The sequence below is a fragment of the Phoxinus phoxinus genome (assembly GCF_949152265.1).
Source record: "Phoxinus phoxinus genome assembly, chromosome: 18".
Classification (NCBI taxonomy): Eukaryota; Metazoa; Chordata; class Actinopteri; order Cypriniformes; family Leuciscidae; genus Phoxinus; species Phoxinus phoxinus.
The window spans coordinates 12,484,676-12,502,917 of record NC_136893.1 but is presented as its reverse complement, the minus strand read 5'-3'; the positions used below and the strand labels follow the sequence as shown (position 1 = coordinate 12,502,917).

The 18,242-nt window shown below is 37.2% G+C and overlaps 1 protein-coding gene across 2 annotated transcripts in view; it reads right to left on the bottom strand.

Moving 5' to 3' along the window:
- Positions 1–18,242, bottom strand: part of adcy6b (adenylate cyclase 6b) — a 38,994-nt gene that overhangs the window by 2,432 nt on the left and 18,320 nt on the right. For both annotated transcript variants that reach the window (XM_079587343.1, XM_079587344.1), the window contains exons 4-22: positions 12,343–12,492; positions 11,891–12,012; positions 10,906–11,017; positions 9,771–9,898; positions 9,519–9,677; positions 9,246–9,387; positions 7,903–8,031; positions 6,598–6,626; positions 6,166–6,313; positions 5,942–6,039; positions 5,747–5,834; positions 5,458–5,574; positions 3,320–3,475; positions 2,980–3,155; positions 2,606–2,632; positions 1,687–1,819; positions 1,316–1,579; positions 778–982; positions 522–646 (exon numbers count right to left, since the gene is read on the bottom strand). In XM_079587343.1, the coding sequence (XP_079443469.1) occupies positions 522–646; positions 778–982; positions 1,316–1,579; positions 1,687–1,819; positions 2,606–2,632; positions 2,980–3,155; positions 3,320–3,475; positions 5,458–5,574; positions 5,747–5,834; positions 5,942–6,039; positions 6,166–6,313; positions 6,598–6,626; positions 7,903–8,031; positions 9,246–9,387; positions 9,519–9,677; positions 9,771–9,898; positions 10,906–11,017; positions 11,891–12,012; positions 12,343–12,492 (2,508 nt within the window). The remainder of the gene's footprint in view (positions 1–521; positions 647–777; positions 983–1,315; positions 1,580–1,686; positions 1,820–2,605; positions 2,633–2,979; positions 3,156–3,319; positions 3,476–5,457; positions 5,575–5,746; positions 5,835–5,941; positions 6,040–6,165; positions 6,314–6,597; positions 6,627–7,902; positions 8,032–9,245; positions 9,388–9,518; positions 9,678–9,770; positions 9,899–10,905; positions 11,018–11,890; positions 12,013–12,342; positions 12,493–18,242) is intronic.

Genomic DNA, 18,242 nt, shown 5'->3' with positions numbered 1-18,242 from the left:
AAATAATACTAGTTTTCAAACAACCAATCCAACTGTCTGCCATTGGTCGATAAACAGATAGCCCCGTCCCAAACTCAGGCCATTGTTTGAACTAATGTTACTATGCCAGGCTGGTTGGGATGCCAAACAAAAAGTAATGTTTTGAAACCACCACAGAGCCACAGGGTTTGCAATTTTTAGGGAAATCAACCAACAAAGTTGCTTACTTATAGTTAATTCTACACATTTAACTGGGATAGAAAGTATTTAAAATTTAATTTTATTCTTATTTTATTTTTATTTTATTATTTATTCTTTTAGCTTAAGTTTTAAGCTTAAAACTACAAAAATCACACAAAACTCCTGCAATGCTGAATTGCAACTGCAGTAACACGAAGATAGAGGGCAGCACCATCTTTATGAATGTAATCTTGAACATAGCCATGATCCATTCTGACTTTAAATGATGTAAATGAATGGTTCTCGGTTCTTTAGCCAAAAACAGTTTCGTATAAGTAAAGAGTTTATTATGTTGTGATTACCTGGATATGATCGGGAACACCTGTGCTGTCCATTCGACTGGCCACATTCACGGTGTTGCCCCATATGTCATACTGAGGCTTTCTGGCTCCAATCACACCAGCAACCACTGGCCCCATGTTCAAACCTGTGGAGAAAATACATGTGTCATTGTCTGCTCTTACATAGTAGCTCTGAGCCTCTGAGAACTGTCAATATTGTATATGGTGTCTTCAGAACATGAATATTTTCAGGTGTCCACGGTAAAGAATTACTTGCCTATCTTCATCTGAAAGTTGTTGAATGAGTGTTCGTTGATGTACTTCATCTGTTCTCGTAGCCTCATGGCATAGTCAGCCAGAGCAAGAATGTGCGAGCGGCCCTCTTTGTCGTACGTGGAGTCGTTCAATCCAGATGCTGCCATGTAAGTACTACCGATAGTTTTGATCTTCTCCAATTGCTTGTATTTATCTTCAGAAATGATCTATTAACAGTAAAGAACATACAAAATAAGATTTGTAAAAGCGATTTAAAAAAATAAATAAAGGTAGCAACACAGAAACACGGTGGCAGCCATGTTGAGATCACATGACCAGCTCGATTGTTTGTCTTGATAACCTAATTATAATTCTATCAAGTCATAGATTAAATTAATCATGCATGACAAATGGCATTGGTAACTGAAAACGTTAGCTTTTGTGAGGCACATTTGCCTCCACACCATTAGGTGTCAGAATAAAGTCCAAGACTACAGTCAAATCAAAGAGTTTTCTGAAATCATAAAACGATACTTCCGTTTCCGTTTCAACCTTTTTACCTCATCAAAGTCAGCGATGATCTCATTGAGCAGTCTTAGGCATTCCACACCCTCATTGTTGGCCTCCAGTTCAGTGTAGAACTCCGAGAAGTTGCTGATAGAAGCAAACATAACGGCCACACATTCACATGACTGATAGTAAAGCTCATCGTTTCGACGTTCTCGCGCGAGGAAGTGGGCAGCCACATCTTTGGGCAGGATGTTGTGAAGAAGACGGCGGTTGTAGGCCTGCAGCTCCTCCATCTCCTCTTTCTCTTCAGTGGCCTGGTGAAGAATGACATCAGATAAGTCACCGGTCATGCTGGGATCCAACTACTGGAAATGTATTTTCGCTAAGTGATCAATTCAGAGACAGACTACAAGGCACACACCTGTAGCTTCCACAGGAAATCAAGGCGTGCGGTGGACTCGACCTGCTGTGCGTGCAGATAGAGAGCCAGCACAAACACAGTGAGGACGACTGGAATCGACACCCTCAGAGACACTTTAGTCACCGTTTCCTGGCTATGTGGGAAAAGAACAACACAAATAGATTAGAGTTTGCCAGAGACTGAGCAAAGAACATGACAAGAGTATTAGGTCATGTTTATTTAACTATAGATTAATGTTGTAAATCATACTATAGTAATATATACTGTACATCTCATAATTTTCATATTCAAGTCTTTACAATTATGCTTTAATGCGCCTTAAGGCCCGTTTACACCACTAAAACAATAACCATAAAGATATAGTTTTTAAATTATTCTAAATATAAAAATAATACTATAACGCTAACAGCACAGATAAACAATATAGTTTTGATCACTTTCAGAATGTTTTTTCCAGCTGATGAATGATAAAAACATTGACAGCCAATCAGAATCCATGCTGCTTTAAAAAGCTTGAGCATTTAAAGTGGCAGGTGACAAAACTGCAGTACGCGCCTATAATAAAAACAGTAATATAATATAATAACGCTGATGTGGACACAATATAGTTATCGTTATAGTTATATTTAAAGTAATCGTTATCGGTGGGAACGGGCCTTTACACTACATTTAGGGTATACATTTACATTTTAGCAGTTCTTGCTTTCTCTAGGAATCAAACCCATAATGTTGGCACTGCTAGCACCATGCTCTACTGTTTGAGATTCAGGAAAAGCCTAATATAAATATCTTTAAAACATACTGAATTAATTGAGACAAATACACACTACATGCAAACATTCGAATCTATTAACTCATATTCTGTCTTTAAATCATCCCTCTTATAATCATGGAAAAATCAAGCATGACATTAACTCACCAATAATTTGTTTCATTGAAAGAATACCTGCGTAAGACAGACAAATTCCATTAGTGACCAACATGACCCACTCAACATATACAGTACCCTTACTAATGATTAATGAGCATAAAAAGAAAGATAACCCAGAAAGATAATGCTACTATATGGGTAATTCGCATTAAATGGTACCATTTGTCCCCATATATAATGAAATCAGTTCACAGATGAAAAATGTGTGTGTGTGTGTGTGTGTGTGTGTGTGTGTGTGTGTGTGTGTGTGTGTGTGTGTGTGTGTGTGTGTTTTTAGCATTGACTTAATGTTATTGACTTACATGCCGACACATCTACTCTATATGTTAGCAGAGAATATCAGTGGTGGGAACAGCACTCACAGTGCATTGGCGGTGACCAGCAGGTCGGCGTTGTCCAGGAGACTGCCTAGGGGCCACTCCACTAGCAGCAGAAAGCAGAGCTGGATGAAGAGCATGAGGACCAGCTTGCCTATACTGCTGATGTGCAGGTACACCGAGCAGCACAGCAGAGTCAGCAGCACACTGTATGTGAAATACTGGGAGCACAGGAGCACAACCAGTCAAGACCATCATACTGTTACCATGACAACAAGGGCAAATCAAGTTGTAGAAATTCTACAAACACAATTTTTCACTCCGTCTCAGTGAGCGAGAGAGTATCTGAACACAGTAGGGAAACATCATATATGTACACACTGACCTCGGGGTAAAGACATGCTGAAGGCTGTTCGGGACACAGGAAGAAAGGGTCCCTTCCTGGCCCTGTCAGATTATACAGCAAACACAGCGTGACTGAATCAGAAATATTCAGCTGTCCAGCCATACATTCCAGCAGATCCTCCAGGTCACAGGTAAACTGAAAAGATAGAGAAAACAAAAATCTAATTCAAAAAGTATAAAGTATAACTGAAAAGGTATACAATATCATTTTTAATTAAAGGACAATTTCGGTATTTTACACTTAAAGCCCTGTTTTCAGATAGTTTCTGATGAAATAGAACGGTTAAGATTGAAATTTGGACACATGCTGCTGGCCTGAGAATGTTCGGTTTCTGTGGTAGCACCCCCCCACCTCCACAATGGCTGCATAGGTGCACTGGAATAATCCTTCCTAAAAACGCATTAAATTTTCGTTTACAAAGACGTGAAACTCACCGAGTGGTCAGGGGTGTTCACTGATATGCTCACACAAAAATCGCTGCAAAAGATGCTTTCCAACAGTTGTTTTACCATTCGTTGTAAAACCGTGGACCTATTTTTCCAAACGCCTCTCACCTGTACATTCTTCCGTTGAGAGCTTGAATAATAGACACTCCAGCCCAGTTGGTGGCGGCAGAGTAATACCGTACCTCACAGCACATCCAATACAAGTCAATGGAGTTGGTCAAAAACTACGATAAAACCTGTTGTAAAGCATCTTTTGCAGCGATTTTTGTGTGAGCATATCAGTGAACACCCCTGACCATTCGGTGAGTTTCACGTCTTTGTAAACGAAAGTTGAATGCGTTTTTAGGAAGGATTATTCCAGTGCACCTATGCAGCCATTGTGGAAACCGAAAATTCTCGGGCCAGCAGAATGTGTCCAAATTTCAATCTTAACCGTTCTATTTCATTAGAAACTATCTGAAAGCAGGGCTTTAAGTGTAAAATACCGAACTTGTCCTTTAAACGTTAAGTTTTTTTCCAGTCGGTAATCAGGCTCCAATGTGAGTAAATTTAGCATTTAATTCATTTTAACAATATTTAATCATCCTAAATATTTAATATATAATAAAAAAATAATCCATCAATATTTGTCCAGGTTATGACTGGAAAAATGCTGTCATCTATTGAGAACTGAAGTAATTGAAATAAATTTACTACTACTATCTCTACTACTACAACCTCTACTACTACCACTACTATTAATTCTACTACTACTACTACTACTACTACTACTACTACTAATTCTACTACTACTACTACTACTACTACTATTAATTCTACTACTACTACTACTACTACTACTACTACTAATTCTACTACTACTACTACTACTACTATTAATTCTACTACTACTACTACTACTACTACTACTACTACTACTACTACTACTATTACTACTACTACTATTAATTCTACTACTACTACTACTATTAATTCTACTACTACTACTACTACTACTTATTCAACTACTACCTCTATTATTGTTACTACTACTACTACTACTACAACAACAACTATAACTATCTCTACTTCTAATACTACAACTATCTCTTGTTCTACTACTACTACTACTACTACAACTACAACTATCTCTTGTTCTACTACTACTACTACTACTACTACATCTATCTCTACTACTACTACTACTACTACTACAACTATCTCTTGTTCTACTACTACTACTACTACTACTACATCTATCTCTACTACTACTACTACTACTACTACTACTACAACTATCTCTTGTTCTACTACTACTACTACTACTACTACTACTACTACTACTACTACATCTATCTCTACTACTACTACAACAACAACTATCTCTTGTTCTACTACTACTACTACTACAACTATCTCTTGTTCTACTACTACTACTACTACAACTATCTCTTGTTCTACTACTACTACTACTACTACTACTACTACTACTACTACTACTACTACTACTACTACTACTACTACTACTACTACTACTACTACTACTACTACTACTAAATCAAAGTTAAATTCAATTCATTCCAGAGTTTAAAAATCTCTTAAATGAGTGCTGGTATTAGTGTTGAATTATACTGACAAACAGAAAAACCGAACATTTTTTTTTAGACAGTAACAAACGGATGAGAATCCTACCATATTAACAAAGGCAGAAATGAAGAGAAGCAGAATTGTAAAGACTCCAACGAGCGTGCTGTTGATGCGGGATTGAACGATCCTTTTTGACACTGTCTGCAAGCTAACTGGGAAAAGCTGAAATAAGACACAGTAACAAGAGAGACAACGAGGGAAAAAGCTTTGAATAAATCAGAAAGCACCTTCTTTTTCAAAAGAGTCATTAATTGCACATTCATTTGAATTGAAATTGCAGTCTAGATTTCACGTTTTGTATTAATGTGAAGGATCGAGTGAGGTAGTGACTGACCTTAGCGCAGGAATAAATGGCACATATAAAGAGGACATGGGCGAGAATAATAAAGATGCTGATGAACATGCCCAGCATTAACGGTGTACTGCAAGACAAAATCCACAACATCATTCAAACATACAGCAAATAAAGATCTCAACATTAATTCAAATTCCTTATTATAATTCATATTAATAATTCAACACCACTCACTGTGGAAATATGATGATTTGTATAGAAACAATGAAGCAGAAGACAAGGAGAGTACAGGCCACATAACCACCAAAACGATCATCCACCTTTTTTGAATACTAAAAGCACAGAAAAGGTGTGTTACTGTTAGAAGTTCAGACACTTGTTCAGTACTCTGAGGTTGTAAATGTTGCTTTAGTGCAGGACAATGTTAAATATATGTTTTAGACAGGCTGTCTATTGACCTTTTTCTCCAAAAAAGGTGTTTGGAATGTGAGCAGGAACTTCTTGACGTGGTCTTTCCGCAGCTGGTTGATACTGCGAGCATCAATGGCACGACCTAAAAACTCATCGACCTCGTCCTCTGGATTTAGAGCCTCTTGGGCACAGCGGCTGGGAAAAAGAACATACAGATGACAGCAAAAAAATTACATTAAATGTAAAGCATTAAGCTACTGTATAAAATCCATAAGGGGATGGCATAAATTTTTTTTATTTTTTATTAGTGGTCGTAACATTTGCTTTCCTGAGGTGAAACCTGGCCTAGAATATTTATTTTATGTTGGCTCTATCCTTGAGCCACTCACAGATTGTGAAAACAGCCTGTGAAATCTAACCCATAAGCCCCCGCAGAGCCAGAGAGAATGGATTTGTGTCCTAATAAAACCAGAACTCACTTATCTTTGCTGGAGGCTTCATCTATGCCCTGAAAACAGACAGGTACATTAGTTACAGTGGGCAGTAAAAACACAGTGGAAGTAGAAAAACACATTGTGAGTTTCATCGCAGACAGCTCTGAAGCCAACCCCACAGAGCCACTGCCGCTTTAATTAACACTCAGGGACTTTGAATTACATTCAGAGTCAGAGACTGAGAGCTTGACAGCAAAAATCAGGGGGATCAGGTTCTTGTTTTCCAGTAAAAATATCTAAACACTCTTAAAATGAGACCAAAATTTACTTGAGAAGCAAATCTAAGATAATATACTGTATTTTTTTTAGTACAATCTGAATATATTAACATATGGTGCGTAAAATTGACAGTATGTGTTGCATACATGTATATGTTTTTGTTTAAATTTAACCTCATTAATTCAAGATACACCTTTGCTTTAAGTAATTCTGTACTAGGGATATTAAGATATTCTTACACAAAAAAAGGCAAAACTAACATAATAAATTGTATTTTAGTTTATAGTAGGCTATATTTTGAATGTCATTCTACATTATATACAAACAAATAAACAAAATTTAATTCATGATGTAGAACAATTTTGCCTAAAGTAAATTTGTTTTAAGGATGTTTACATATTTTTGTTTTTTTCTTCTTCACAAAAATACAGATTTTCTAAATTACAGTATACCTCACGAACACTTACTTGATAAGCAAAACTATCTAAGATTTTAGATTTTAGTTTATGGCATATTTGGAATATATTATAATATAAACAATCATTAGCCACCAATAAAACAGTATTAACAGTATAATTAAAACATAAATCTCACTAATACAAGATACAACTTTGCTTCAAGTAACTTAATTTTATGAATGTTTAGATATATTTTTTACATGACATACTGATTAAAAATATTCTAATAAGCACAGCATTTTTAATATATTAAACTATTGGAAAACCAATTAATTCTTTAAATGTAATTTCAAAATGTTTATTTGAAAAAATAAATTCTGTCCATATTGTGCATTAGATTTTTAATTTTTTTCCCCTCACTAATTAAAATGGTCTGACACAATATTTATTTGTCATGCTATTACTGTCCCTGTTTTTTTCTTTGTGGCACTGATGGAAACCAGAAAAGCCATCGCCTGGAAAAGGGAAAAATCAATTCACACATAGGCAGTGCCAAGCTCTGGAGAAAATGGCTTCAATTATGACTTGTTGCTACACTCATAAAGAAGTGCAGGGGAGATCAGTCAGCGTGAGCCGTCAGAGGTGGAGTGAGTGTGGATGGAGCAGAGCTCACCATCTGTCTGAAAACTTTGGAATCTTTAGTCCTGGAGAAAGATCTGTCAGGAACCCACCGCGGTATCAGACCCTCTGAAGAGTTGGCTCTAGCGCGCTGCATCTTAGCCATCAATGCTTTTTCCTCTTTCTGCAAGGGAAATTTGGCACAAAGGCACACACACAGGAAATTAAATAGTACTCCAGCAAACTCAGATAAATAGAAATTTGATTGATCCCAAAGGGAAATTCAGTCATTTGTATCGGGTCATAACAAAACACAGTCCCCCACCACCAAATATGATGCAAACGAGATCCCCTGTTCAAGAATTCGCAGGGACCAGGGGTTAGCAATTACTTTTTGCAATGAGTATGTCTGTAAATAAATAATATGGCTGTGCTGGTCAACTTTACAACCGCCCCATCGCGGCGGCCGAGTAACAATGGCAAAACCATTTTTATGTATGTGAATGCTGTTTTATGTGAATATCACGACACAAGTGAAGCACAAAGCTTTGTTTACAAAAGAAATAATAGGTTAGCAATCAAATATTACATCGCAACCATGGAAATGTGCCGAATGAGAGAGGTACATAAGCCCATAAAGCCCATTTGTAATCTGTTTTGCGATCTGGTCAGCCGATTTTCCACGAATATAACAAGATTACACGAGTTATCCCGTAAGACATGGATTCTTTTTCCCAAATCTTCACTCACGGCTCACCCATTTTCGCAGGGGATTGTAAACATTTCTTCCTATCGTTCACTATATTCGCATCCTTTACTGTGGTAAAGTAAAACGCAGAAATTTAGTTTGGCTTTCTCTGGCAGCACAACATCAAATATACCCTAAATGCCTTGCACCTGCAGAAGATCACATTTGCAATTCAGACCTTTTACAATAAGTGTTGTTTGCTTTGGAACATCGGGAGAAGACATGAAGATTTTGCAATTAGAGATCGTCTCTGTCCTCGCACGTGTCCCATAGCTCTCTCCAAGCGTAGAGCGGTATATATGACGACGCATTTATCTTTTTCCATTTATTATTTAACTTCCTTATATTTAGGTTACCATGATGTACTGATATTTATATGTCACTGATTCACTTAATTCACTGATGGAAGTGATCAAATAAACACACACATTTGTTACGAAACGGAAATTTGTGCCTCATTTATTTATTTATTTTTAGATTTCAAAATGTCTTTAATTTATGTCTGTTTTATATGTATACCGGTATATTATACACACACATCCCAACCATTGAACCACTGCCGGCAGTCGGTCCATTACCACCGTGGTGGTAAAAAAAAAACTGCCACTATCAGTGTCAAAATAATGTCCAAGTGTCTGCATGTTACTGACCCGTTTCTGACTGCAGCCCAACACCAAAAATGTCTCAATGTTGTTGTTATTCAAGTATGCATTTCTCTCCCCTCCATAACCTGGTTCCACTTCATAGTCACCATTTAAATACTGCAGTGTGGCTTTGGTGATGTGGATCCGACTGAAAAAATTCACAATGTAAGAACTTTAGTGCAGTCACTGCTTAACACAAATCTCTACATCCTTTATGGACAACTTTAAATATGAAAGTGATCAAATGATCACATTTTTAAGGGTGGTGTTCACTTTTACCCTGCTTGGCCTCCCGCCTCCATCTGGTTGGCCAGTGTGACATCATTGGACCAGACATCAAACTGCCATTTGCGCAGACCAAGCACCCCACAGTGCACGCGGCCGCTATGTATGCCCACGCGCATGTTTACGTTCACTCCTGTGACCTCTCGCACCAATCTGCACACGTAGCAACAAACATGTTTATTAATCGAAAAACGTGTTGTTGAGGAAGAGAGATCAATATAGAAAATGATGTTAAGACAAACTTACGATATGGCCTCAATCATGTCCACTCCCATCTCCACACAGCAGTGCGCATGATCTGCCCTCGGCTCCGGAAGCCCAGACACACAGTAATAACAATCTCCCAAGATCTTGATCCGCAGACAGTGGTTTTCCTAAGAATTCAGACATAACACAGCAGATTTATGCAGTTATTATAGTAGAAATCCTCCCTAATAGGATGCTATGATGTTAGAATCCTCGTGGCTGGCTCCCAGAGTTTTTAGTAGCATTTCGGCTAATAGAAAAAAAAAATCTATTTGCATCAGTTGATATTACATATTTAATTGTGTTAAATATTAATTTTCATCTATTTTTACATATAGATTACCTTTGCTGTCATCTAACACACCCTTAAAGTTAATCTTTAAAATCAGTAATAATTTAATAGTTAAATTTAGCAAAAATCTCCAAATAAATATTAATAAATTTTTCATACTGTACATTACATTTTGCAATTCTTAAATATACTACTAACATTTAAAAAAATTGATTTTAGCCTTTAGTTATTTTTAATGTATTGAGACAAAATAGTATCAATAAATATTATACGTTTTATTTAGACAAAATTGCACAAATAGTATTTCGACCACAAAAAGTTTTTGACCATAAAATGAAAATAATTGCTAGCTTGTCGATATTGGCCACAAATGTAAAATTGGCACATCTATAGTTGTTAAACTGCAACAAAAATTTTTTCTCAATGATAAAATAGTCTTTTTGACTTTTTAACCAGTAAAAATATTAGAAAATACTTAAAACAAGAACACTACATATGATACTATGACTTGTTTTAAGATAATGTATCTTTAACACAAATATATTTTGTCTTTAACCGGTTTTTAACTTCTAAAGAAAATCTATTAGGATATTAAGTAAAGATCATGATCCATGAATATTAAAAACGAAATAAACTCGCACTCAAATTAAAGATACATTCTCTGAAAGTATCATTCATTTATGGAGAGATGTTTCAGGTAAACGTATCTTATTTAAAGTATTTTTAGATCTTTTAACTGGAAAATTAGACCAAAAAAGGTCTGGGGAGTTTGATTAAGCAGCAAGGAAAAAATTTAAGTTAACTTACAGTAACACTAAAAATGAATTCATGTTGTCTACTTACCCAAGCCAATTTATCAAAGCGAGCAAAAAGCTCATTAAGGGTCATCACCAGCTCCTGGGCCGTGCACTGAGACGCCAAACTGGTGAAGCCCTCAATGTCCGCAAACAGGATACTGTTGAGAGGACAGAGAGAAGACAAAGACAGACAGAGAAATTGAGATCAATAAATCACAGAGCACCTTGTCTGGGTCACAGAAGTTGGTTTGATGGGCTAAGCGAGACAAAAACATCGATTCAGTTCAATTTCTGAATGGAGGTTGGCCACTCTCAATACTTCAGTCTATCCTTCAATTAGAAAAGCAGGACTTGCCTGGTGTCCTTAAAGCCCTCATAGCCATGAGAAGGATAGTCGGTCATCAACTACAATTTAAGACATGACAGAATGGACACACTGTATGGACAACATTATCGTGCGGCAATAGATGGCACTGTTGCCTTCATAAATGGCTGATAAAATTCACAACATTTGGAAAGCTGGATTCCAACACGGTGCGTGACATTTAGCATTTCACACATCCAAGTTTTCCTAGCACAGATGCTTCAAGCTGGCTTGGATTATGCAGGACAACATGTTCATCGAGCCCTGAATTCCACACGCTCCAGATATGTAACTGCTTTACTAAAGTGTCTTGCTGTCATTTCACGCAGCTTTCTGTTAATTGATTGTGCAACTTCTGGTATATCATAACAAGTCGCTGTATCCCAACTTGACCCTCAGAGAAACAGGCGTAGAAAAAAAACGAATGAAAGTCATGTCTCAAGGACTGTGAGTTCGCTAATCTGCGTTTAAGCATTCAACATAGCTTCGGCCTTTGGAAAGATAACCTTAAGCGGTATCAGTGTCTAATGTGTCTGTGTTTTATCCAGGCTTGTCACCTGCTTTAATCACGTGGGTGCTGAGTGTTAAAGCAGTGTCGGTCCTCATTCGGGAGGTGTGAGGACAACATTGGCATCATTACCATGCACTGGTCTTGGCATTTGTGTACCTGACGTTGTCGTGTTTCTGGATGTAGATCTTGTGGAACATCATATCCTCTTTCTTGGCGTTGATGTCTGCCTTCATCTCCATGGCAACGTGCCTTGGCAACACGGAGAGAAGCAGGCGCTCCTGGATCAGGTTTGAGATGACACCAGTGAGCATGTGTATAAGTAAAAATATACATATATATCGGTATTGACAAAAAAAAAGACTATTTCCCCTAAATTCCCTTTTTGAAAAGTGTGGTTTTTCTTGAAAATGTAGATTTTTCTATTATCGATCAGATATAGAGACTTCTGTCTGTGTGTACGGTTGAATCTGCTGTGCTTTACTTTTCTCACAAGGATTTACTGTGCTAAGACCTAAAGCACAGCATGCTATCAGCATGCTCCATGCACATTCATGAGGTTAACAAGTGTGGCCGGGTAGGTGTGTTTGTGTACTCGAGTGCTTGCCAACCTGCTGCTGGTTCTCTCTCTGAAGGTGTATTCTGGCTTGGATGTATCCTCTGGTCTCCTTGAAGGCCTGTCTCTGAGACACCTCAGCTGGGTAGTGCGTGCAGATGCCAATGATGTTGGTGCACAGGAGAACCACTGCATTGGCACATAGCTACACAGAGAAAGAAAGAGAATAGTAATGAAATTGTGAGTTTTGGACAAAGAGGGATGTGGAAAAAAACATCAGACTGTTCCTGTTTGTGATCAATGATAGAGATTTAAAGCTCACTCCTTTCAACATGGGTCTCGGTTTGTTTTAAAGGAGGGCAGAGACGTGCTGATTTTGATGTCACAAAAATGGCTCATTAATATTAACCAGGTCATTTACTTATTAGAGAGCTTACAGCTTGGTTAAAATAAAGCTGCACCTTCATGGTGGTAGCCATCATGACTGACTGACTTATCTATATATAAATAAATATAAAATTACAAATATATAAAAATGCATATATGGATAATAAATAAATATGTCTACAGTATGCCTCACAGAACTAATCGGGGAAAAAAGTGATTATGTGAATCTAAGTGAATCTTTTCCAGTCTAGAAGGAAAACCAAGGCGGCTGAAAGTCTATTTCAACCCTGTCTGACTACATTGAACAGGAAAAAGGTGACTCGTCATGTACAGTCCTAAATGTTCTCACTAATCCTATCTACTCATCACACCTGTGAAACACATGACCTCTGAGGATCTAGCTACCATTTCCTATGATCATTATCACATTATTAATGAACATAGAACAGAGACCACAATGCATCGGCCATGAGCTCCACAGAGGTAGGGTGGGGTATCTCTGACATCAGTATCTACTTACTGCCTTGTACTACATCATTCATACTGAACACACAACATTTCAGGCATTTTAGAGCGAGGAAATGGGAACTTCAATGGAGTGTGGAAACGGTCTGTATCAAAAAGACATATTGAATGGATCAAGTTGCTTCACAACACTGAATGCTTTGAAAATGCTTGGAAATCCATATCTCTGAGGATGAGATTAAAAGTGAAACAAAACAAAAAAGTTTTTTGTCCAGAAATAAAAGTCAAAACATGTCCTCCCTTGTCCTTCAGCTGCAATCAGTTCCATGTGTGTTTCTCGGGGGTGGGGGGGCAATCCCAGGCTTTACTAAAACTGCCTATTATTTTTTATTCTTATTCAATTCATTAGCAGTTCATATATATTTTACAAGCAATTAAAACAAACACAGTTACAGAGCACACAGAAATGCGGTGATAATGTCCAGGGAACAGCTGAAGACCAATTAAATGTAATAGTGTAAGGAGTTAGGCCTGCTATGTGCAGTAATGTGAAAAGCATCCAGCAATCAGCTTTGAGTTTCAGGTATTTTATCTCTACAACAGCACAAGTATATGCGGTTTAATGGTATGCGGCCAAACCTGTGTTTAAGAGAACATAAGATGGTTTGCGGTCTTACTGCAAATGGTTTCTGAGAATTATGTAACAGTTATATGGACAACATTTGAATCAGTTAATCTCACATATCAAGGTCGCATGTCCTCACAAATCAAAATAAACTATATTTTGCATTTTCTTTTAATCAAGCCTATTTTAAGATCTTTAAGATTAAGCCCATTTCTCCCCTAAATTCCCAGTACTGTAATGCATCAGCTTTACTTTCCAGAGTGCTTGACTCTTGCATTGTCAATACAAGATCTGGTGCAAAAACTGACCAATAACATCACAACATTTATGCAACATCACATGCATACATTTTTGGTCAAGAACTTGTATTGGTAATGCAAGTGTCCAGCAAATCTGTAAAGTCTACTCCAGCACATCCCAAAGACTTTCAATAAATGTAATATCTGAACTCAAGAGGTGCCAATTCATGTGTGAAAATTATTATTCATGCTCCCAACCATTCTTTCATAATTTGAGCCTGATTCATCTTGACATTGTCATCCTGGAATATGGCCATGATGTTTCTTCATACATGGTTGTTTAAGAAATGAAAAGCGACACACTCCATCAGTTAGGGTCAGACATAAAACATGCTAGAAACATAATCATTGCAATAATGATCCAATCATAGACTCTTAAGCATTTACCTTTTTAAATCCAAACAGCGACACACACATATACATAAATTAAAATCTGGAATCTGAGGGTGCAAAAAAATCTAAACATTGAGAAACTAGCCTTTAAAGTTGTCCATTTATGTTTGCGATTGTGCTGCATTCACTTACAAAAATAAATGTCTTATATGTTCGGTAGAAAATGAACAAAATATATTCATGGAACATGATCTTTACTTAATATCCTAATGATTTTTAGCATAAAAGAAAAATCTATAATTTTGACCCATACAATGTATTATTGTTGGCCATTGCCACAAGTATATCCGTGCGACTTGTGACTGGTTTTGTGATCCAGGGTCACATACATACACGTATATATATAAAGTTGCCTAAATCATCATATTGATGTGGAATTCATTTTCTAGGCCCCTAGACCCTTCTTGAGCTAGACCCTTTACTTCTGGCTATATGGTCCTGATGTCTCCATGTGTAGACAATGCTCCACAGATAGTGCCTCTTCCTGGACTCCTTGCGTGGAAATGTTATCGGTCTACATGGTCATAACAGTAAATTAAATATTGAATATAACTGGGAACACACAAGGTCAAAAAGTGATAACACGTAGAGTATAGTTCTGCTATCGACAACCCATGCATACACATATAGTCAATTTTCCATCAGCCAGAAACAGTTTGGCTGAAAGAATTTGTTAAGGCCTATTTCTCTGCAACAACAAGCATTCTCTTCTTTGCCGAAGAGGAACGGCCTTTATTTATCCACTTGACAAGAAATGGCACAGCAGAGCTTTAGAAAAATAGCTCCACTCCCTGTTTCAAGTACCCCTAGAGTCAATGTACAAACATCTTCAGATTTTAGAGTTTAGGAAGAAAAGCCAGACCCATCAGGCATCCATATGAGCAGATGACGTTATCAGTTTGCGTAATTTTAGCAATAAGGTGGGCTGTGTGGTCCATCTGCACAAGTTTTCCAAAACTAAAAAGGCTGTTCCATTCAAGGGACACTTACTAACGCCAATGGTCCAAGACACCAAGCTGATTAGACACGGAAAATATGGGGATGTGGCCGCAGACACAACAGATTGCCAATCCTCAGAAAAAGCATGTAACAAGATGTGCAGAAAGTAATCAACTAAGGGATGTTCGCCGGAGTCAAATGTGACGTCACGATATGGGCGTGGTCGCGAACTGGTTGGCAGAAAGAACCAAAACATGTCGCAGACTCGCAGCAGTCTACCTGTGTTTTGTCAGCATATGCTAATTATTTGTCCGAAGAACCAAAAAAGAGATTTAAGGTTAAGCTTTTATATAACCAGGGTTCATGTTCTCTGCCTGATCAATATCACCTGAGTGAGAATTGGAGCAAAAGCCCGGACACATGGCCAGATTTGACATTCGGCGACATCTATCTGTAGGCTATCTCATCGACACGCCATCTATGTTTACCAGAGAGTCGATGAAGGCGTACAAATCTTTAGATGCCTATAAATTAAGTAATAATTACGAATATTACTTGTTGTAACTAAGGATAACTGGTAAATATGTTACAACTAGAGTAAAAATACAGGTGTAATTTATCCATGGGCTATATTCAAAATGATCTTACCTCTGATATATAACATTGGTTAACATATACGTAAAATGTATGAATGAAAATACAATAATTTGCCATTAATTTATAAGGGTATGTCAGTGTTATTATACTTCCATTGCTCAGTCACAGCATGCACAAAAAGTTATGTAAACAAACACTGACACGTCTTCCGCGGTATTTTGTACAGTTATTCATTCATTAATTAACCCATCAATGCGATAGAACCTACTAGTAACATTTATTTACAAAATTAGTTTGAATTTTTAACGCAAAATGTAGGTAGCAGACGCGATCGTGGTCCGCTGGCTCCCATTGTTTTCCGCTGGGTATAGACGCCTAATTGCAGAAATTCAAAGCTTTCTTTCTTGATTCAGGCTGTTTAGGTACACGATAGAAGCTCTTGGGGTTATTACTCTTATCGAACCTGTTAACACAGCCGATCACAAAGCACGATACAACCATTTTCTTCTGTGTTTGCGCTGCGCTTTAAGCGGTCATTACTTTTCTTCTGCCAACCAGAGCGCGTCGTGACGTCACGGCGAACATCCCTATAGGCAAGTAATCATTCTCCAACTTATCGAATCGCAAAATAGTACCTTAATATAAAAAAATTATTAATCTTTATGCTTTTACCTGCCACTGAATCCCTCACTTACATTGTGCCGTTATAACTGAATACAATGGCGTGGTGCTGTGTGGATATGTAATGCCATGTGTGCTTTAAGCTTCCAAATTTATCAATAATTTGATTCAAACAGTGTATTTGATTCTTGTTAGAGTCATATTTCACTTGATGAGGATCCATATGAAATAGAAACGTAGGCACTTATCAGACCGGTATCAGTGTGCTGGCAGACTGCATTTTTCCATCGCAGGGCCTTTTGTTAACATGTCAAGACTGTCACCGTTTCATTTTCTGGATACGAACATGTGAAATTCTAAAAATAAGATGTTTTTTATAGACACAAAGATTGTGTGTGTCGAATACCCTAATGGTGGAAGTTTCATTTTCAAATGGGATTGTGTGTAAGGTCTCAGTGAGTAATTATTATTAAAGGGATAGTTTACATATACTCACCCTAAAGTTGTTTCAATGTATGAATTTCTTTCTTCTGCTGAACACAAAGGAAGATATTTTGAAAAATGTCAGTAACCAAACAGTTACCAGGTCCCATTGACTTCCATAGTAGGAAAAAAAAATACTATGGAAGTCAATGGGACCTGGTAACTGTTTTGTTACTGACATTTTTCTAAATATCTTCCTTTGTGTTCAGCAGAAGAAAGAAATTCATACAGGTTTGAAACAACTTGAGGGTGAGAATATGATGACAGAATTTTCATTTTAAAGTGAACTATCCCTTTAAATCTTGTTTTTTATTATTTTTATTAAATGCAGTGATGTAGCATTTGCAATAAACATAACATCAATTTCAAGTACACAACTGTTTAAAAGTTTGGGGTAGGTACGATTTTAGTATGTTTTTGAAAGATGTCTCTTATGCTCAACAAGGCTTCATTTATTTGGTAATAAAAATACAGTAAAATCAGCCATTTACTCCAGTGATGGCAAAGCTGAATTGTTTCAGGATCATTACTCCAGTCTCCATTGTCACGTGATCCTTTAGAAATTATTCTAATATGCTGATTTGCTGCTGAAGAAACATTTCATATTATAAACATTAAAAACAGTTGTGCTGGAAAAAATGACCACAAACTTTAAATAGTAGTATATCATGCTCATTATTTAAGTAATTGGGTAATCAGTTACCAATTTTTGATGTGTTAAACTACTCCACACTACAAAATTACAAAATGTCAATCCATAAAATGTGCCACTTACCATAATGGTCATGGTTGCATTCGATCAGAAGCAGAAGCACTATCAGAAGTTAGCATTAGTCTGCTAATGCTTTTTGTACCGATACATGACAAAGCCCACCTGCTTTATTCCTGTGATCTCCAAAAGCCCCCCTGTTCATCTGTATTATTTCATCTATATCGCACTGCCTGGGAGTAGATCATATCAGTGAAATTTAAAAAAGCGGTTGACATTTGAACTGACAGATCTGACAGAAGAAATGTCACATGCTTTTACCTCACAGCAAAACTGATTAAATGAAACTGTCAGATCACTCACTGAGTGTATAAGACAAGGCAGTCTCTCAGTGTTAGGGGACTGCGTTTAGAAATGTCAGAGAATAAAGACACTGC